The 21,203-nt window shown below is 42.8% G+C and overlaps 3 protein-coding genes across 5 annotated transcripts; 1 reads left to right on the top strand and 2 right to left on the bottom strand.

The window, feature by feature from the left end:
• Positions 1–235: 235 nt before the first annotated feature.
• Positions 236–7,876, bottom strand: coq3 (coenzyme Q3 methyltransferase). Of its 2 annotated transcripts, none has more exons than XM_044207102.1 (6): positions 7,587–7,876; positions 6,716–6,853; positions 4,885–4,984; positions 2,576–2,842; positions 1,668–1,757; positions 236–872 (listed from the first exon to the last, which is right to left on the bottom strand). In XM_044207102.1, exons 1-6 carry the CDS (start codon positions 7,778–7,780, stop codon positions 762–764), a joined length of 900 nt encoding a protein of 299 aa, XP_044063037.1. In that variant the 5' UTR covers positions 7,781–7,876; the 3' UTR covers positions 236–761. The 2 variants fall into 2 exon arrangements, with proteins under 2 accessions (XP_044063037.1, XP_044063036.1); XM_044207101.1 differs by having other exon boundaries at positions 1,668–1,827; positions 7,587–7,872.
• A 647-nt stretch (positions 7,877–8,523) lies between these two features.
• pnisr (PNN-interacting serine/arginine-rich protein) lies at positions 8,524–16,236 on the bottom strand. Of its 2 annotated transcripts, XM_044207097.1 has the most exons (12): positions 16,094–16,235; positions 15,440–15,548; positions 15,102–15,278; positions 14,521–14,756; positions 13,992–14,154; positions 12,922–13,112; positions 12,570–12,710; positions 12,350–12,449; positions 11,668–11,721; positions 11,050–11,244; positions 9,507–10,608; positions 8,524–8,881 (listed from the first exon to the last, which is right to left on the bottom strand). In XM_044207097.1, the coding sequence occupies exons 2-12, from the start codon at positions 15,525–15,527 to the stop codon at positions 8,848–8,850; spliced, it is 2,481 nt and encodes an 826-aa protein (XP_044063032.1). In that variant the 5' UTR covers positions 15,528–15,548; positions 16,094–16,235; the 3' UTR covers positions 8,524–8,847. The 2 variants fall into 2 exon arrangements, with proteins under 2 accessions (XP_044063032.1, XP_044063033.1); XM_044207098.1 differs by lacking the exons at positions 8,524–8,881; positions 9,507–10,608; positions 11,050–11,244; ... (1 more) ...; positions 12,350–12,449; positions 12,570–12,710 and having other exon boundaries at positions 12,921–13,112; positions 14,585–14,756; positions 16,094–16,236.
• A 1,670-nt stretch (positions 16,237–17,906) lies between these two features.
• LOC122881222 (actin cytoskeleton-regulatory complex protein pan1-like) lies at positions 17,907–20,806 on the top strand. The gene is made up of 7 exons (XM_044207099.1): positions 17,907–18,136; positions 18,241–18,312; positions 18,427–18,545; positions 18,705–18,765; positions 18,871–18,965; positions 19,070–20,490; positions 20,616–20,806. The coding sequence occupies exons 1-7, from the start codon at positions 18,092–18,094 to the stop codon at positions 20,714–20,716; spliced, it is 1,914 nt and encodes a 637-aa protein (XP_044063034.1). The 5' UTR covers positions 17,907–18,091; the 3' UTR covers positions 20,717–20,806.
• Positions 20,807–21,203: the final 397 nt, after the last annotated feature.

Here is a 21,203-nt window from a genome sequence, read left to right as displayed (position 1 = left end):
TCTGTTTTGTTAGCTGCTGCATCAGAGAAAAATATCTTTGCAAGCACTTACAGCCTGGTTATTGGTCTCTTTAAGAACATCATGCAAGCATGACTTATTCTCTGCCACAGGCTTGATTTGTATTATATAATACTTCCACATGAGACCCATTATAATCCCAGCGGATGTGACGGCCCCATCCTCGTGTGGACACTTCTCTTCTTTAGGCTTTAGCGTCTAAAAATGCAGCCAAAGCCAACATGAAGTCACATTTATTGTTAGCGGCCAGGACCAAATGCATCAGACTTTTCACCGTTGTACTTTCACTCTTCACAAATGCAACTGATGAAAGGACAATTTCAATACAGGACATGGCAAATTACAAAATATTCAACCTAAAATATAAAGCACAACACATAGTTAGAGGATGCACAGTTGCCTTGTACAGCTCATCAAACGCTAAACGTTTTCAAAACTGTTTGTAATGCTGGTTCACAGGAAAGCAAAGGCTGAGAGAAAACCAACAGCATAATGTGTCTTATTTGGAGTGCCAAACGGCAACTACAGTACATCTCTAATTCTACTTCAAGGCTGTTTGTCCTTTTCCTGTAATTAACTCAGTTGTATATGCTGCATCACAGCTGGCCACAGGGAAGCTGGGACTCCACACATCTGAATTCTGATTTTTATTTTCTGTCGTTTTGCTCAGCTGTGTGAGGCTGCAGCGTGCTCCTCTGGGTGGGAGCTGCCTGCCTCAGTCTGGTGTGGCTGGGGATCGTTTCTCAGTTTGACAGCGTGGAGGGCGTAGTTAATGGCAGTGCTGTTAGTCCAGCTCCAGGCTCCTGATACTGGGTTGTACAGCATTCCCTGGACAGACTGCACTGAGAAACCATCTGATAGAGGATGAAAGGGATGAGCGCGGGTTAAAGAAGAGAGGGCATGGCAGCGACACAAAAGACAAACCTTTCGTTTTTTTTTTTTTTATACCTGCAATAGAATATTTTCAACTCTGGGCCCTGCAAGGACATGACATAGTGCAGAATGTTTTTAGTGGCTAGTTAAGCCACTGAAGTTTCTAAAATTACATTCATTTGTATAAAAGAGAACCATACATGAATTTAACTGTTCATAAGGAAAAATAATAACCCTTAATTAAATCTGTTTAGGTAAGAGGACAGTGACATATTGCTGTATTCAACCCACATTTAGAGCTGGGAACAGGACATAAAACCAGCCCCTATAAATGATGAAATTCCCATCTGGTGCGCTCAGTAATACATTTATTCTTGATTTAATCAGAAATTTTTGCCGCTCAGAATGAGCCAATCAGTGAGAGAAAAAAAATCCAACAAAGTGTTTGAACTGTGTGGAGCAAACAGTTTTAATACTCCTGTAGTTATCAAAAGCAAGTTGGAATCTCCACAAAACTGCTAAACATCATGTTCAAAAATATAAATTGCTTTACACGTCAAATTTGTATCTGCTGACCAGACTGCGTAATGTTTAAACTTTGTAAACACAATGAAACATCTTTCAGTGAGCCAGTTTGAGTGAGGCGTTTACATGATTCATTTTCTTCTTACTGAGCATGATTATTAACACCTCATAATCTGCTGTTTATCGTTTCCAGGGAAACCACTACATCCTGTGTGTGCCCTTTTCCCCATATGGAAATTAGAGGGACTTACAGGACTCCAGGAGGCGCTCCAGCTCCACTGGGCTGATGAACTTTTCCCAGTCGTGCGTCCCGCTGGGAACGATGCGCAGCAGCTGCTCGGCTGCAACAATACCCAACACGTATGACAGGTTGGTTTTATTAATAGTAGTGATGAAGAGTGAGCCGCCTGGCTGCACACAGAGAAAAGAAACAGTTTTAGTTTATTAGTATTAAAGATTTACAGTTTTTACTGGTAATACTGCTTCAGAAAACACATTTTACAATGACAATGACAACAAATCCCTGCAGGTACTATGTGCACAAGTGAGGTGCTACCTGAGTCATACGGGTATTTATAGAATGGATTTAGAGCTTTCGGTGGACACAGTCCAGTGCATGAGACCGGAAACAGTGCCAAACCTCAAGGTTCAACAACTGTCAAGATTAACAAATTTAACGTGAGGGGAGGTAGAAGGAGAGTGGACAGGTAGAGGGAGTGGAAGAGAAAGAAAATAAAAGCACTAATACAAGAATCCATGCTAAAGAATCCCTGATAGGTGCCATTTTAAAAGGTCTTTTTTAGTAAAAGAGTAGAAGTGAGAGATTTGGGTCAGAGAGAGGGAGAAAGTCCAGTCGTGCCTAAACTAAATGTAGAGGCATTAAGTGAAGATCTTTTTCCTCTCTCAACTCCTCTGGCTACTTACTGACCCGGGGGATTAGGATCATCTGGACTCAGCAGTGATGTACAGCTTTCACTAAAGCTTACGAAGGTCCAATGCAACCCATACACATAAAAACACATGCTAACCTATTCCCAGTGACACACAACAGATGCAAACATAACAAAATGCACATTAGCATACGCTCAGACGAGCACACAGACACATATCTGACATCAGCTGACAGCTGGAGGAAAACACACCCTATCCCGGGACACACCTTCAGCACGTGGCTGCAGCAGAAGGCGAATGTTTCCAGGTCGGCCAGATGTTCCACCACCTCGGACGCTACAACAGCATCGAACTGGCCCGCCCCCTGCTCCTCCTCTCCTCCCTCCTCTTCTGCCGACAGCTCCTCCAGAGTGCAGGCCCGGTAGCAGACCTGGTCACGAAGGTCAGGGTCATAGGACGAATGCAGCTGGGCTGTGCCGATGCTGTGTTCTACTGGATCTATTCCCAACACATTCGCTCCCAGGCGACCCAAGGGCTTGCGAAAGACAAGGAGGAGGAAGGAGAGAGAGAGAGAAGTCAGAACTGCATCGACTGTATATCAATTTTTTTTTTCTTTTTAAATGCTTGACTAGAGCAACACCTAGTTCTAAACTTCACTCCACTTTGTGAAAAATTGTCTTCGGCTTCACCACACAGTGTTAAAAACAAGACAACTGATGAGGACATACAGTACTGACAATCAACATTATTAACAACGGGCTAGATGTTTGAGAAATCATGAGTCAGCTACGCATTCAGCATTCTAACTGCATTTAAAGATGACTTGCTGTACACATTTCTGATGGCTCTTACTTGTCTGCATCTGCCTGAAGATAAAAAGTCAAAAACAGGTACAAAGAGTGGGAAGGATCAGGTACAATCTGGAAAGCTTTGCTCATTATATTTAATTCAGATTTCTCACTTGGCTGCATCTGGTGCTTCCCCACAATTGTCCTGGCTATATTTACTATTGTCTGCAATTGCAATGAATTCCTAACAATCAGGTTCCCAGACCACATGACCAAAAATAAAATACTTTCCACCTCATTCACATACAGCATTTTCAGGGTTTGCTTAATAAAACAATGAAACAAATATGGTACTAAACAATACTGGTACAGCAAGTAGAATTTTGAAATACCAATATATCAATATAAAATGAATTGGGTTCCATTGGTCAAATTGCCTTAAACAAAAGAGACCATGGTTGAGATGTTTTGTGGCCTCTAATTCAGTCAGTCAAGTGGATAGTGCTGCTGTTCCCCTTATTCCCCATAAACCATGTTTCTTTCTGTGATAGAGAGGATGTTGCTACTTGTCACTCGCCCAATTCAACATTTCACTGTAGAAATCTCAAAACTCAAACTATAACTTGCATTATCCTCTTCGGTTGATGTAAGCAATGTCATCATTTATTTCTCATTACATTAACAGTATGTACCCTACAATGAAATGAGGTGCCTACAACTGGTTAAAAAACAAATCATCCAAATACTGTGTTTAACTCTCAGATCCTGCTAAATATGAATAAGTTCTGAATTCTTCTATGGGGTTGGGGTTTTTTAGATGTAGCTGAATGTAGCATATTGTAGTCTAATTTACAGTAATTTTCTGTTATGTTAGATTTTTAAAATGGTATGTAAGCATGCAAGAAAACAATTCATGAAATTTAAAAGATGTGGTCACTGAACAGTTTAGTCCACTTTGACACTGCTGTTGTGCTGACTGTGTGAAGAGTTCTGAAAAAGTGAACTCAGTATAGACAAATGCATGTAGCCAATTGTAAAAAATAAAAATAAAAACTGTAACAGCATTTTAGACCTGGTAATAAGCTTCATAAGTGGTTGAATGTGAACGACGAGGCCCTCTTCTGGACAAAAGCTAAACACGCAGGCCTGTGTGGTGAGCTGCACTTGCTTGCCCAGGGGCCAACGTCCATCCTCCCACAGCTGATCCCTTCTGATGGGAAGGGCTGTAGTGACAAGACATCCAGAGACACAACCACAGCTGCAATCTCAACAGACATTTTTTGTTTTTTGTTTTTTTGTTTGTGTCTGTGTCTGAATATGGCAGCCTGTGTGACAGAGCCATATAAATACAGGACCTGATTTTGTCTTCTCAAATCACACCACACAGCTGGTATGTCCTCACTTCAAATGAAGGCAGAGACAGAAGTCCTGTCCTGGCTGCCCAGCTATCACCACTAACAAACAGATAAACAACTGTAAACGACCGACTGTCCGATCCACCAAACTGAGACCAGTCAAATCAAAGGAGAACGAGAATTAGGCTGACGTTTATATGCTTTTTTGGGCACTGGTATGTATGTGAAAGGACTGGCACTATAATGCACTGAAAGCAGAATCTTATACTACAACAGACTGCTATCTGTAAAGAAAAGACTCTATGTGACCTGAAAGGTAGCAATTGAAACTATTGGGAGTGGACAGAGAATGTACAGTATAGGGGGAAAGATATTTTTGTCTGCATGTCCTTGTTCACACTGGGTCTGCAACTTTCTCAGACACACACATTTACCTCTGTGAGCAGGCCTCCTCCACAGCCGACATCCAGTATTCGGAGTCCTGCGAGTGGTTTCCCAGGATGATACGCTCCGTGCACACTCAGCAGATTATCCCTTAACAGGTAAATGAGCAGTAGGTTAAATTTCAAATCAAAATATCTTTCCTACGATGGACTACACCCATCACCCATCCTCCTCTTACACCCATCATGTTACGGCCACAGAAGGTCTCATTTGAAATGAAAAGGATTGCCGTCGCTCCTGTGTTCCTTCCTCCCCACCTTCCTCGCTTCCCTCACACACTGTCTGCCGACTGTCTGCCTCCGGCATTAAACGTGCAGAACAGGCCGAGATCTGGGTATGCATCATCCTCATTAAAGCTCTGCTGGGGTGCGAGAGCATTCATGCAAACAGTGAAGGAAAGAAGATTAGGTGTTGTCAGACATCCACCTAACTAGCTCCCAACCCCACCACAACACAGAAAGACAAAAGCTACTTAGCCACAGTCTGAGTGGAATGTCAAGCCATCTCCACATGATGAATTATTATTCACATAAGAACTGTTAATGCTAGTGATATATTCTGACTTATCGAATTACTGTTAAACTGTGGTTAACAAAATGGAGATTAATTTCCTTACTTTTACAATCACATCTGGCTAAAAATCTAAACCAAATGTCTGATGGCAAACTAAATGTGTTACAGTAATTTACGACTGCTGCAAGTAGCGATGGCAAGTTTTCACAGCATAGTTTTAATGTGCAAAGCTATTATGGCAAAAAAGCCAAACAGACTTGCTAGATTCTTACCTTTAAACACAAAATGCTGTCCTTAAACACTAAAGGCTGAAACAATGCAACATGTGTTTGCATGCATTTTGGCATTACCCAGGGGGGCAGTATTGCAACATAACTGCTCATGTTGTGCTGTATTAAGTGTCTGCTGCAGTAGAGTCACTTGTGGTTTAATATTATATACTTTCCAGCATTACAGTATTACTGCAGCTTGCTGTATTTTAGACGATTAAACTTACAAGTGATTAAAATATTTAAGGTTTGGTGGGATGAATAAAAACACAAACTTTGTGGTCGCTACAGAACAGAAAACGTAAACCGTGAAGATGAATGACAATCACAAATTTGCCTTTTATGAATGTAGGACTGACTGTAGTGTAAAGTCGGACTCTAGACTTTATCATCTATATTTAAGGTAACACAGAATATTCAATAAATAAAAAGGAAAGTTTTCAAAAGTCAGGAATGACTGTATCATAGTAAGATTGTCTAAAAGGTGCAGCAGCAACAATAGGAGTGGTGCTGCTGCATCTCATTTAGACACACCCTGAGGGCAGCCCCATATCAGCCAAAATAGCCACACTCAGACATGCACTGGCACTGGATCTGTCATACTGTCACCATAAACACACATCATCATCATCACCACCACCAACAACAGGACCACAGGAGGGGGAAGGGGAGAGCAGCAATGGGCTCTTGGCTGGATGGGTAATGTAATGATTATCTTGTGGGGCCGCTACAGCAGATCTTATCAATCAAAACAGCTGCAGCCTGCCCCCAGAACATGCACGAACGTAGTGTCGGGGCACTTGAACCTCTATTTGCTGATGTGTAGAGGAATCCTGTCACTTTCACTTCATGTTACTTCAACGTATCCCTGATGTGTTCTTTGCTCTCAAATGCCACAAGGCTGGATCGCCCCTAGGTTATGTTTTGATACAGTTGCTTGACGCCTCTGCCAATCAATCCTGTGCTGACAGCGACTTAGGCGTGACGTCTTGGCATTTCAAAAATAGAATGAATATTGAAAGGCATATTATGTACACACCGTATAAAAGGCACCCTCAAGTCATTCATGGCATGAAGAGCTGCAAATTCTCCCTGTTCATCCCACCACTTGCTGGCCAGTGACTGGAACCTCCTCAGCTCATCGGGGTCCACTGTGGTTTGGGAGGCTGACCTAGCACTGCACATGGGAAAATAGACAGGACCACATCAACACTGTGCAAGACTAAACATGACATTTAATAAACAAACAGCCAATGACGCATACAATCTTGGAAAAATGTCTTGGGACCATGGATTTAAGTCACTGTATCTAATATGATGCTACAAAATCTTCCAATTGGTGCTGAAATAATTAATCCATTAGTGATTTGGGAGAAGAAAGAAAATAACTGACTGCAATTCTGATGATTCATTAATGGTTTCAGTCATTTATCAAGCAAAAAAGCAATTTTTGGGCCACTTGCTGGTTTTAGCTTCTCAAATGTAAGGATTTTCTGTTTTATATCAATGTATGTTAAATATTTGGGGTATTGATCTGTCGGTTGGATAAAACAAACCATCTGAGGTCACCTTGGGACTGTGATGGGAATTCTTCATAATTTTCTGACATTTCATATACCAATTGATTAATCGAAAACGTAATTGACAGAAAACTGTTGGCTGTAGTCCTACCGCCACTCTTTCTTATACCCAGTAAATATCCAAGCCCCTGGCAGGATATTAGTTACTTTGAGTAACGTTATAGCACTTTTAAAGATAACATATGTGCTAGAAGCTTAGTTTGTGACTTCAGTTGATTCGACTTCAACAAATTGTTGGTTACAATTTGTCCCATTCATAAGGGTTTCTAGGACTCAAAATTTGACATTTTCACCCTCGGTACCGCTACACACCCCCCTTTACTGCTGTACCTGATGGGGCTGGGCAGGGTTTGTCGCTGGGTCTTCAGACAGGCGCTCCTCTGCAGCCACAGTGTCCGCTGTTTACACACCGCAGTCCAGCTGAACCCGCTCCGCCCTGCGGCACTCCGGACCGCACCGCAGACAGCGCTCGGTTTACAGCTGTACAGCCCTAATATGAGGCGGCCAAACTTATTCGAGTACATGCTGTCATAACACAACACAGATAGCTACTGCACTGTTCACAGCACTACGCCAGTCACTTTGACCGACAGCGCGCATATTTTTTCTGCTCGGGTAGAAACAACACACGCTTTAGTTCCTACTGGTCGCACACTTGGAAGTTGCTAGTACCGACGGGAAACAAGTGGCTAAACATTGGAGGAAATGTTTTATATAGCGACTTAATTGTGTAATAAAGTCATAATGGCTATTTTAATGTTAGGGTTTTGTAATTTTTGATGATTTGGATAAATGCATATGCATATACTGCTGCTTAACAACCTACAGACTTTATGAACCAAGTGTCGGAGGCTTCAAGTATTCATGCTGTATGGTAAACTATGCCCCTCCAAGCCTCAGTACCATCCTTTTGAAGTTCGCCTTTATCAGGTTTGTGCATTAATGACCTTTCTATAATTTTATGATATCTTCTATTGAAAAATAGACTTTACACTTCGTTTCAAACAGCTTAAAGGCCACCTCCACACTGCAGCACATCATTTGAGCAGAAAAGCCTTCAGCTGCACTTTTGTGAATGGGATGACATTTTCAGGCATGTAGTCCTTTGCAAACTTAAGTATGAACCATTATGAACCCACAGAGCAGCAGCAGGTCTCTGTACTATGTGATTCTGTGTTGACTTACAAATGTAACAAATCCTCATGTGTACAGAAATGCAGTTTGCTGTTAAATGTAGCATTCAGATCAAAGAGACAGTGAGGCAAGACAAGAACAAACAGTTTTATTGGACATTTTACATTAATGTTTAGGGAAAAAAGTGAATCCTGTTATGGTTTAAAATGATACAACTTGAGTTTTTAGTGTCCACAGAGTCTTCTTAAGCTTTGCATAATGATACAAGTGAAAACTCCTACCATTCAAAAAGTCTTGTTCTTCAGTCACACTTTAAAAATAACAACATATTTACAAAGATGAGAGAAATGTATGAGGGAGGTTCACCTACACAACTGCCTCTATAATGAGACAAGCCTGTTCAACTCATGGAATTTAAAATGGCAAAATGCACAGATCAGGAGGTTAACTGTGCTCCTCAGCGTCTGCTACGACGGGAGGGGGATGATGACCTGAAAGAGAGGCGTGGACATAACATTAATACTGCACTAATCAAACTTACCCACGCAGACTACAAAATACAAACATGCACAAATACCCCCCTCCCACCAGACACACTGTACTCAGTACAAAAAAACGGTACATAATCTCCATAAAAACTAATGTTCTGCAGACTCTAGAGAAGTAAATCTACCCTGCAGTGCACAGTGTAAGGCAAGACTTTGTTTGGTTCACTTTGGCATTACTAGGATCTTATTTACGTTTCCCCCTCTTTATTCTGGGCTGAAAAACAGCGGTTTCACATTTTAACAAGGTGCTACAAAATAGAGGCCTTGACTCTACTGAGGAAACGGGGGAATATTGAGACTTCATGTGAGTCTTGTTAGAAAATCAGAAAATTTGCATCATGAAGCGTCATGAGGCATTAAAACCCTTTATTGCATCAGACTTGAGTTTACACAGTTAAGCAGATGTGACTGCATTTGACAGTACATTTTCAGAACATTCAGTCAACAATTTTCATAATTGTCCTAAAACTATTGTAAATATATTGACTAAAAGGACTCCAGAGAAATCACAATGAGACATACAATGAAAACATACAGTAGGAAAAAAAGAGAAAAAAACGAATACTACCTTGATCGCGACTTAGACTTGTGTTTGCGGCTTGCCTTCTTACCAGACTTGTGAGATTTTTCCGTCGACCTTGAGCGACTACGTTTGGATTTTTTAGATTTCTTTTCCTTGCTAACTTCAGGGGTAGGGGATCTACTTGAGTCAGAGTCTGAGCGCCTCTTGCTAGCTTTGGCGGAGCCCTTCTTGCTGGCTTTGCTATCCTGCCGGGAGTGCTTGTCACTCTGAGAGTCTGCGCATGAGTCAGTCTCTTTCCTTTTCTTCGATTTGCCATTCTCCTCTGTAACTACAGAGCTTCCTTTTTCTTTGTCCTTCTCCTTGGCCTTTGGCTTTTCTCTCTTTTTATCTGACTCTTTCTCCCTATCTTTATCCTTCTTTTTCTTGTCTTTCTCATGGCTATGACTCCTTTCCCTCCTCCTCTCTCTGTCTTTGCTGGAGGCCTTCTGCTTGTGTTTGCTGCTACGACTATGACTACTGTCTCTGCCCTCCCAGCTCCTTTTCCTCTCCTTATCCCTTTCTTTCGCCTTTTCTCTGTCTCTGCTGCGACTGCGGCTGTCTCTGGCCCTGGCTCTGCCCCTGTCTCTCTCTCTGGATCTGGATCTACTCCTGCGGCTCCTGCGCTCCCTGGAATCACTGCGGTCTTTCTTGTGGCGGCCTGATCTCTCAGCGCTGCTCCTCCTCCTATCCCTGCCCTTCTCACTGCGATGCCTGTGGGAGCTGTGGCTGCGGCTGCGGCGGCGAGCCTTGTGTGAGGAGGAGCGGCTACGCCTCCTCTTCCTTCGTGGGGAGGAGGATCGAGATGAACTGCGGGAAGATGCTGAGGAAGACGAAGATGAGGAGGAAGAACGACGGCTGCTGTGGCTGGAGGTGGAGCGGGAGCTGCTGCTATGACCGTTGGCTGGGGAATCACTGCTGCCTCGCCCTGATCGCTCCTTCCCTCTGCCAGAGTGCTTGCTCTCACTACCCTCCTTCTCACTACGGGACCTACGCCTCTCTACCAAGGGCTCCGCCTCCCTCTCTTTTACTTCCTGTTTGTGTGGATTCTCTGGCTGGCCCTCATCATATTCCCCCTTTTCTCTGCTCAATCTCTCCTTGGCCATCTCTTCTGTAGAAACAAACAACAAAGACTCATTGTAAAAATAAACAAGGATACATCAGGTGCTGTAAAGACTAGGAACACACTACACAACTTTGACACTAATTATGGTTGCAATCTTGAGTGATGTTCAAGATGAGATCAAGTCAGCACTAGTTATCTAGGATCTTTTAACTCCTGGTCACATTGTGGGCATTTGCATAGATTTAAATATGTTTAATTCCAGACAAGTCTCAACATCAACCTCTGTTGTTGGAGTACTACTCCAACTTAAATGGAAACAGAAAAAGTCAATTAAGTACGCAAGTAGTAAAAATATACAAAAAGTTCTACCATCATGTCTATTTTGGTTCAGCGTTGCAGCACTATGTTCAAACATTTTGAGGGGAGTCAAGCAATGTATTGTGTTCCTGGTCCAAACTTGCAAAGACACAAACATCTAAGTCTTACCGCGTGCAAGCAGAGCATCTTGTGCTTGTTTTTCTTGCAGCTGCTGCGTCTCCCGCTCTTTGCGGCGGAAGGCGTCCTGCTTCTCCCGGATGCGGTGGCGCAACTCCTCCTCATCTGTGTCTGAGGATTCAGACCCTCGCACGCTGCGTTCATCCTCATCCTCACTCTCATCTGAACCATAGTCACCAAGCCCACCTGCCACAACAGAGCCCCCGGGTTGTTGAGTGTTGGAAAGAACAAAGATCCATTCTCACAATCAGGTTTCCCTCAATTCCAACCCAAGGTCCCAGTGAAAGGCACTTAATACTGTATAACTTTATAGATATTTCACACTGATAAAGCCCTTAAAAACAAATACATATAGCCCTTAAAGAAAAAAATAATAGAAATACTTTGTATTCAAGAGCATGCTTCTATCATCAAAGCGCAAAGCTAAACCCAAATCAGTCACTGAGATTCCACTTCTATTCTAATCAATCTTACACAATCTAGGTTGTGTATTTGGGTGTTATGTCTTGTGCTAACAGCTTTTCAGACGTTCCTAACACCCCTCCATGAATTAAAAATTAAGAATATTTTCCTTCCCTCCCCCCCGGTGACAGAAAAAGGGATACTCACTGAGACCAGTCAGAGAAGCCAGTGCACTTGACTGTGCCAGCTGTTTTGCAGGAGCTTTGATTCACATCAACAACAGGAACAACATGTTAAAACACATACTGCCATTTTCTCAAAGGCAAGAGAGTCGCTAGAGAAGGGGGTCACAGATAAAGCACTATTCACAAGAGCTGCCATTGGTAAAAGAGAAAAAAAAGAACAAAAAAAAAAAACAAATGGAGAAAAGAGAGAGGGTTAAACAAAATTCTGTCACACAATCCAAGTCAACAGTCGGACAGGAGGGAAAGAACCAATCTGTACTAATGCACAGTCACTTCAATGGAGGAAATCACTTATATCTATAGGTGGATGCTGGTCAGAGTCTGTGCTGAGACTTTATTCAGTCATATCATACAGTCTTTCAGCAGGACTTTCAATACCATGTACCAGAAGACCAGGTTATCAAATACTGTTTGTGACAAACATTGCTCTGCTCTCTCTCCTTCTGATGCATTAGCAGAGAATGGTTGAAAATGCATATCAGACATACTCCCATGTTTGCCGCTCAATCACCCTAGTTTACAGGGCATAATTGAGTTTAATTTAAAAAGATTATTATGCACATAATGGATTCTCTTCAGATTTAAATATAATGTCTTGGTGACAAGCATAGATGATGCATAAACTGGAAAAGTAAAGAGCAGACCTCGAGTGGCTTTCCGGTGAGTCTCTTTGGCCACGTGCCGGATCTCTTCATTAGTGACCTCAAGAAGGATCTCTGTCAGAAGAGTTTTTGTGATGATCATCTGAAGACGGGGGGGGGGACACGCACATCAAATCCATTATTTTCAATAAATACTCTTTAAAAATAGTCAGACCAACTACAGTTTACATGCAGAAAAGACCATCTGAATGGGCAAACTGACCAGCTGGAATTCCTTTTCCTCCTCAGTCATTTCAGGTTCACTGTCCTCTGCGGGAGGTGATGGGCTCCGGCCTGCAAATTCTTTCTTCATGGAGGTCTTTTCTTCCTCGTTATTGTCATCATTCCCCTCATCATCACTGTCCTGAAGCAGACAGAAGCAAGGGATGATATTCAATCAACAAAGCGGCAAAGCGTGCATCATTTGCGAAGGCAATCATTGCTACAGTCCTGATACATGTACCGGAGAAAAAGGTGCACAACCTTGAATGTCATTTCATCACTAACAACACAAAGTGTAAACTTATTTTCAACAGAAACCATTTTGCTGTCAAGGCCAGAAATGGGTTGCTTACAAATTTACTCTTGCGGGGCATGCGTGGCCCATCACCTTCCTCGTCTGCCTCAAGCTCTTTGCCATCATCTTTTGCCATTTTTGCACGCTCCTTCTCCATTCGCTCTCGCTCCAGCTTCTTCTGCTTTTCTCTGTCCATCTTTTCAAGGCCCTCTCGGATCCACGCAGGTAGTGTGCGCCTTTTTACAGCATCTGAAGGTGAAACAAAAGCTCAAAGTGAGTTATTCACATATTGTCATGTTGTTAAGATGCATAAAGCCCTTTTGAGCCTTTACACTTGTTTACAACAACTTAAAATTACCTCTGTTGACTTTTGACTTTTTACCATGTTGACAGGTCCCTGAGCTGAATTGTGATTTGTTATATTAACACTCAATTCTATATGAATTCTGAATTCAACTGTTAATCAATCTAAAACTAATGATCATTTTAATTATCAATTAATCTGCTGATAATTTTCCTGATTACTCATTTTGTCAACTAAATGTTGGTAAATAGTAAAAATGCCCATCAGAGTTTTGTGAAGCTCAAGGTGATGTCATGAAATTGATTGTTTTGTTCCACCAACAGTCCCAAACCCAAAGACATTCCAAAAGCAGCCAATCTTCACAGCTGAAAAGCTGGAATCAGGGAAGGTTTGTCATTTTTGATGAAGAACTGACAATTAATCTACTTTGAAATTAATTTTCAGAAACAAGTTGTTAGTCAATCGACTGCTCTAATGTTATAACAGTACTATAATTTGAGAGACAAAGGATGTTTTCTTACTGTTGGTTAAGTCTTTCACGTACATACATTAGTGCAAACAGGTGAGGGATGATAACTGATACAAAATGGCAAAAAAAAAAATCCAAATGGGACTTAATAGTAAACTGTATCTAATAAGAAGTCAATTTTCCTACTTTCTCATACAATTAGGAGCATTATTTTATGTTGCACAAAATTAATAGATGTCACCCTCTATGAGGTGTAACATACAAACTGTGCAGTACATTCATGCACCTCAAGCAATCTTTAAGCTGATCATCTTAATATGATGGCTGGCTATTAGTTGAATGAAAACAAACTCACCTAGCAGTGCTGGGGCCTCCTGTTTGACAGGGAGCTGGATAGGGGATCTGGGCCGGTCTCTGAACCCGGGTGGTCTGGTATCTCGTCTGTTCTGAGGAGGACCCTGCCAGTATGGGGAGTGGAAGCCTGTGGGTGTGGGGGCGAAGGATGAGGCAGCTCCATGCTGTGGAGAGATAGCACAAACTGAAAATTAAAGGTAGTTCAGAAGGTCCTCTGTTTCTACACTAAATGTGGGGATTTTGTTGTCTTTCCCCAGATTAAGTTAGCTGACATTCACCACTCCTGACTTGGGCTAGAAAGTCTGTTTGGCTTAGAAAAATAAAATAAAATCAGCTCATAAATAATACCAAACCATGCTGGATCCTCAATAAGCCAACACTTTCCTCTGCACCGCATCAAGAAAGCAATGACTGATACACCTAGATGCTGGGACCCGGCACAGTTTCTATGGATTGCTCCTTCTTGTGTTACTTGGTTGTCACACTAAAACCCAAACGCTTCAACAGTTTCTACTGTAGCATCTGCATACCTGATAATCAAACTGGTTCATGGCCATGGGGGCCATGGCGTAGCTGTCGGGCTGTGCCCCATACCCATGGCTGTTCTGGGGGTAAACCCCGTGGTGGGCTTCAGAGTTGAACTCCACGCTGTCCTGGCTGTTGCTGTCCTCGCTGGGGTTCACCACATCCATCGGTCCTGACCCTGGAGGGATCCAGGCCTGGTCAGGGGGTGGAGGAGGAGGGGGCTGGCCATGCATTCCCCATTCTGTTCATGACAACATAATTAATAAACAAAAGCCAAAGCCAAATGAACATCTAGGTGTAGCCCTAACCCAACTAGAAAAGGAATTACTGTTCTCAACAATATTCTTCTCAACATCTTTGCAAAAGGGACTTGGTGTCCAGCTGTTAAAAAGTTTATCTAAGCGCGTACACATGAGAGATCATAAATCGTGTCAAAAATCACACAAATTCTCTAATAAATGACAGTAAGTATTGACCGTATTGACTTAACCCAGTATAAATTCCAGTACCAAGAAAAAGAATGATGCAGAAAAAAAGAAATAAGAAATTGAGAAACGCGCCATGGATCAAGGGGTTAAACTTGTACCTGGCTGCCACATTCTGCCAAATGCTGGGTCACCCTGGAAGGCGCCATGGTTGCTCTGTCCGACAGTTTCAAGGCCTGGGATGTCCTGGCCATTGGGCTGAATGTTCTGCTGCTCTGCTCCTGTCGACTCCTTTTGGGCTATCCATGCCTGTGCCAAGGCAGCCCAGTCCACTTGACCTGCACAAAGCCAGAAAATTTGCACACATATTTGAAAATACACCCATACAGAAGGTATTACAGGAGTAATAGGTAGGAGGTAGATGTGCAAAGAAGCCCTGCAAATGTACATTTCTTTTGAGGAATAATGCTTTCATGGTGCATGTGCATCACTCTCTGACCTGGATCTTGCTGGTGCTGGAAAGACTGCATCCACTGCTGCTGGCTCAGAGGCCACTGCGGCCAGGGCTGTCCTCCCTGGTCCCACATCACTCTTCTCTGGTTTCACACCTGAAATATCCAGGCCGGCTAGATTTAGATTTTGATTTGCCCTCTCAGTATCTCTTTTGCTGACGCGACGAGAGATGCGGCAGTTTATGTGCTATAACATTACACTTGTTGTCGTCTAATGGCCAAAAAAGAGCGATCGTTCGATGAGTGCTAACTTAACGTTACCTCAAGCTGACTGGCTAACGTTAGCTGTATGTAGCGACTCCAGATAACTGGAAACCATTTCCTCCGTTAATGGTGGAAACAAAAGCTATGTAGTAACATATGGGATCATGTGCCATTAATGACGCATAATACAAAAATACATTCGGGGCCAGTGAAATCCCAACCTCTAAAGCTACCTCTGCGTTTGTGAGCTAAGGAAGCTCACCTAAGCTAACGGGAGCTAACGTTAGCTAAGCTAAAAATTAAAGCTAACAAATAGTGGTACCGTTGTCTTACCGGGCTAACAACTATTCCTTTACATTTAAATTAAATTCTGTACTAGTGGGAAAGTATGAACGAAACTTATATCAGCGCTGTGCTTTGAGTAACATAATCCCCACCTTTTCCAGACAGTTTTATCTCCGGCGCTGCGGTTCCAAATCAAAATGGCTGCATCAGAGAGCTGCTCGGAGAGGAAGTGTGAATTGGGACTTGCCTTCAGAGGCTGCCGGGAAAATTTTATTTCAGGCTTTTATTTGGTTACAATTTTGTCACGCTGCCTGCCTTTTAAAACACAAGTTTCTAAAATGGAAAGGTGAAGAGTTTCTCCATCTAGATTCTGACTCTTTGAGTCTAAAATAACCGACGTGTTGGTGTCATTTTTGGGATTTTGAACCATTTATTTTTGCCTGTTTCAAAATATGGTTGTATTTGTAGTTTTCATTCAAGCTACTAAATATTTTGTCATAGGCTATGTGAATCTCTGACATTGTTAGAAATTTCACGTCTATCACACAAAGCTTACTTTTCGCTAGGACTTCTTCACTAGCAGCTTACGAGCAGCACGTAAAGGCAGCATTGAGACCGCGAGACATTCAGATGCTAATGAGATTGATGATAATGAGCACAATGATGCTAAACAATTTAAAAAATGTATTAAAGTCACTCGGGTGATTGCTGTAATTAAAATCTCAAATGAGGTGGTCAATAAAAGTTGCATGGCTGTCATCTTATATCTCTTTGATATAATCAATAAAAACTAAACTACAGTCGCAGATTTGGGCCTTTTTATACACACAAATACACAGACCCACGTATATGACAATGAGCACTTAGCCTACTTTCCTGTCCTATTAAACTATACTTACCATGAGAGCTATGCCTAATGCTTTTTAAGTGACCTACACATTGAAAATGGTAGGCATATATTGTAAAATCTGTTATGATGCTGTTATAACAACTCATAACCTGCAGACGCCTTGCCTGGATGAATATTGGAACCATGTTGGGCATCAGACTGACTAACAAACAGCAAATTTATCTTATGACTCAATGTGAATGTGTTGAGGCATCTTTAAGTTACTATACAGACTACATGCTTACTTTTTTCATCCATCTAAATACAATTAAACTTTACTGGCCTATACGAGCCCTGATTTTGTGATCTAGTTTCATCACACCATGATATATCAAATGTATTATATGTAATACTGTGGCTGCTGCTACTGCTGCTCAGAGAGCACCTTTGTCAACATTCTAGTTTCAGAGGAAGCAAGAAATCGGCACCAGGTTAATAGATGTGTTCATCTGATTACTGACAATAGAATTCATTATTTTAGTGTTGGTTACTTGTAACAGTACTTTGCAGTAGGTTGCAGTGCCATACAGCCACTTAGCTGGAACATGACTTTGACTCTAAATGTGTATTTTAATCCCACCTTGTCTACAACATGATGAAAAAAGCTCAATATTGTTGAATGAAATTAATTTAGTGCTGAATTCAAAAGGCATTTATTACAGGACTCTTCGGAGTTCTGAGTAGAAAAATGCTTGTAATAAATATTTTGTGTAGCCCTTGGCAATAATAATATTTAGTCATATTACCCAGCTTTGTCATTTTGCTATAGATTACTGAGCTGGAAATAAGCCATGGATTTAATGAGCACACATGCACCATGGTCCTGGATAGGTTTGGTGCTCATTCTCACTATGTTTGATTGCACAAATGTAAGGTGTGTACTTAAACTATATTATTTTTGATCCATCTGTTCAACATCACACATATCTACACATTTCCATTATAACAATATATAGGCTAGTATTCATAAAGTCCCCTGGTCATCCCTGGGCAATCAGCTGACCTTTGACCCAAATATGAAATGTGTCATAAAGAATTCTAGAATGTTGAATCCAGTGACTCAACAATGAGAATCTCTCTGCAGACACTACACACATTCTTCAACCTGAACACACTCTGTTCATTTGTGTCTGCAGGATCAACTGTGTTTGAGTACTCTCGAGTCATTCGTTGAACTGAAAAATCGTTGTGAAAATTTTATTGTCGCTTTGGCAACAGGTTAAACCTGTTCTGTATTTTGATATACAGCAACAAAATATCCATGGAGTTTCTAGAAGGAAGCAGAGGCATCTACAGACCCATCAGGGTGAGAGTGTCTTTTTTACTGGAGTTAGACTGTAAACATTTTCAGCTGGAGTTAAAGCTGTGAATAACAAACTAATGAGCAACATTATCTTTTGGCCTTCACAGGTGTTGTTCGACACGCCCATATATGAGCGGGCTCTGCAGACCTGCTGGCACATCGGCTCTTATAAGTGTCAGGTAAGACCCACTACAGTTTTCCTGTCTACACCAAAGTGAAGCAGCAGGTGAAGTCTCACACACTGTGTCTTGTACTTGAACATAAAGACATGTGATCTTTTGTATGCTTTTTAGATCGCACTGCTGACTGAACTTTTGAGGCTTCAGCAGAAAAACCAGCTCCCATCTGAGGTGACTGCTGAAGATATGACTGAGCTGCTGGTGGAGCAGAGTAAAAGCACACTGAGAGTGCAGTGAGTTACTGACACACACACACACACATACACACACACACACACACACACAGTCCAGCACTACACCTGACCTTATCCCTGCTCATGTCACAGCAATCTGTCTGTAATGAGGAAGAGAGGAACAGTAAAGATGAAGCTAGTGTTTCTTTCTGTTTGAAGGCTCTGGGAGTTTGAACTGGAGGACTTTGATGAGACTGAGGCCAGGCCTCTTCTCAAGCTGGTAAGACCACAATCCTGAAAAGACTCAACAGTAGTTTGGAGTCAACTGTTACATGACACTTATTTATTCTGTAAACATCGGCTCATATCTCACTCCTTGTTTCAGGCGTGGGAGGTGAACACCAGCATGAAGATGAGGGACGTTGAGTTTGAAGCCAGAAGGCTGCTCAGCTCACCAGAGGCCGCCCCTCCTCAGTTTCAGTGAGTCATATTCGACACACATTTATTATCAGTTCCAGTACAGTGGTTGTGATGTCTCTGGTGTTCTTAGAGTTAGTAAAATTAACTTTGAATGTAACCTGCAGACATCCCAAGATCATCAGCCAGGCTCAGAAGTACGCCAGGAGCCTGACAGAGCAGCAGCAGGAGGCCCCCAGCTCCAAACTGCTCAGCCCACGGGAGGTGGTGATGGAGGTGGTTCCAAAAGTCCTGCAGGGCTTCTGGTTGCCTCCTCCAAACACCTCCTTCAACATGCCCTCCCAGCAGCTCAGTGAAATGGCTGTTGGAGTCACAAAAGCAGTTGAGGACCGGGTCTCCACTGCTCTGTCCTCCATGCTCCGTCAGGTCGCCTTCTCCCGCTCCATCAGAGACAACATGGTCCTGTCTATCCAGGAAAGGGTTAGACAGGGTCACACTCGAGACGTCCTGGTGAAGAGGCTCAACTGCTTCGCAGCAGAGGTGCTGAACACCATCAGTGATGCTGCAGCCAGAGAGATCTGTGTGCTGTTTCAGCCTCACACAAAAGTGTCTGGAAATATGAACACTAGAAAGGATTGCATCCAGCCAGCAGACGTGGTGGATGGTGCAGAGGCCAGAGCCAGCCCTGCTGAAGATGTGAGTGAGGAGCCTGGTCTGGAGGAGGACACGGAACCAATCAGAGAACCAGACTCTGCTGTCATTACTCCTCCACCAGCTCCTCTGACCAGCAGTGCTGAACCTCTTGGCATCATTACTGTCCAGAACGGCTTGAACCTCAGCCTGACAGAAACAGAGGAACAGCCAGCTCCAGGCCCAGAGCCAGACTCTGCTGTGGTGTCATCTCCACCACTTCCTCTCACCCTCTGCGATGAACCTCCTGTCATCACTGCAGTGCAGGATGACCTGACCTCCAGTGCTGCCCCTCTGGCCACCACTGCCATCCACAATGGCTTGAACAATAGCCTGGAGAAAGCAGAGGAACAGCCAGCGCTCAGCACAGAACCAAACTCGTCTGTCCTTTCTCCTCAGTCTGCTCCTCTTACCCTCCCTGCTGAAACTCCTGCCAACATTGGCCTGGATGAAGCAGAGGAACAGGCAGTGCCCAACTCAGAACCAGACTCTGCTGTGGATACAACTCCACCATCCACTCTGACTCCTGCTGATGAGTCTCCTGTCGTCACTGCAGTGCAGGATGAGCTGAACACCAGTGCTGAATCTCCTGCTAACGCCACCATCCACAATGGCTTGAACAATAGCCTGGAGAAAGCAGAGGAACAGCCAGCGCTCAGCCCAGAATGTGACTCTTCTCCACCTGCTCCTCTTACCCCCACTGCTGAATGTCCTGCCAACATTGTCTTAGATAAAACAGAGGAACAGCCAGCACCCAGTCCAGAACCAGACTCTGCAGTGGTTTCCACTCCACCACCTCCTGTGATCTCTGATGACGAGTCTCCTGTCATCACTGCAGTGCAGGATGAGTTGACGGAGCAACCAATCAGGGTGGATGAATCTTGCAACACCACAACAGGTACGACTTATTATTCATGTTGACTTGTGTCTGAGCCATCAGGTCCATTCACACTGTGGCTAACTGAACTTGTGGTTACTTCTGCTGTGATGAGTTCAGGCACTGACTCTCCTTCGCTTTTCCAGAGGTCAGAAAGACAGAGATGAGTGGATTCAGCTGCTTCTTCAGTTGGCTGCAAAAAATCTGCTGCTGCTTCCTGCCTGAAGACGACACAGAGACGGAATGAAATTCCCTCTGTAAAAAATCATTTTAGTACTGCATTGTTGTAATTTCATTTGTTGTGAATTAATAAAACTGTATTAACATTAAAACATGATACAGGAGTTCTGTGTTGCATATATTATACATATACAGCGCATGTAGGCTTGGTTCTGTACAAGTGCATCTGGGGGTGTATTTGAATAATTTGTATTTCTAATATTGGTAACAAAAAAAAAAAACAGGGAATGGAACAGAAAAGACTTGAGCGACAAACAAACCATTTCAACACACACAAACAGAAGACAGTGGGAGATGGTAGGATTGACCTGGTGACAGCTGCCAATGCAGATGCCACAAACAATTTGTAAATCTCGTAGATTTATTATACATTCTGTGTATTTGAGATGGGTATTAACAGAATGCCAGATAAAACACGGTGACCAGATACCAGAGAATCACTGGTAACACTAACTTAACATTATTGCATTAAAGCCAAGCATTTGACTAGGGTC

Source organism: Siniperca chuatsi, linkage group LG9, assembly GCF_020085105.1.
Source record: "Siniperca chuatsi isolate FFG_IHB_CAS linkage group LG9, ASM2008510v1, whole genome shotgun sequence".
NCBI lineage: Eukaryota > Metazoa > Chordata > Actinopteri > Centrarchiformes > Sinipercidae > Siniperca > Siniperca chuatsi.
This window is presented reverse-complemented; position numbering and strand designations above follow the sequence as displayed.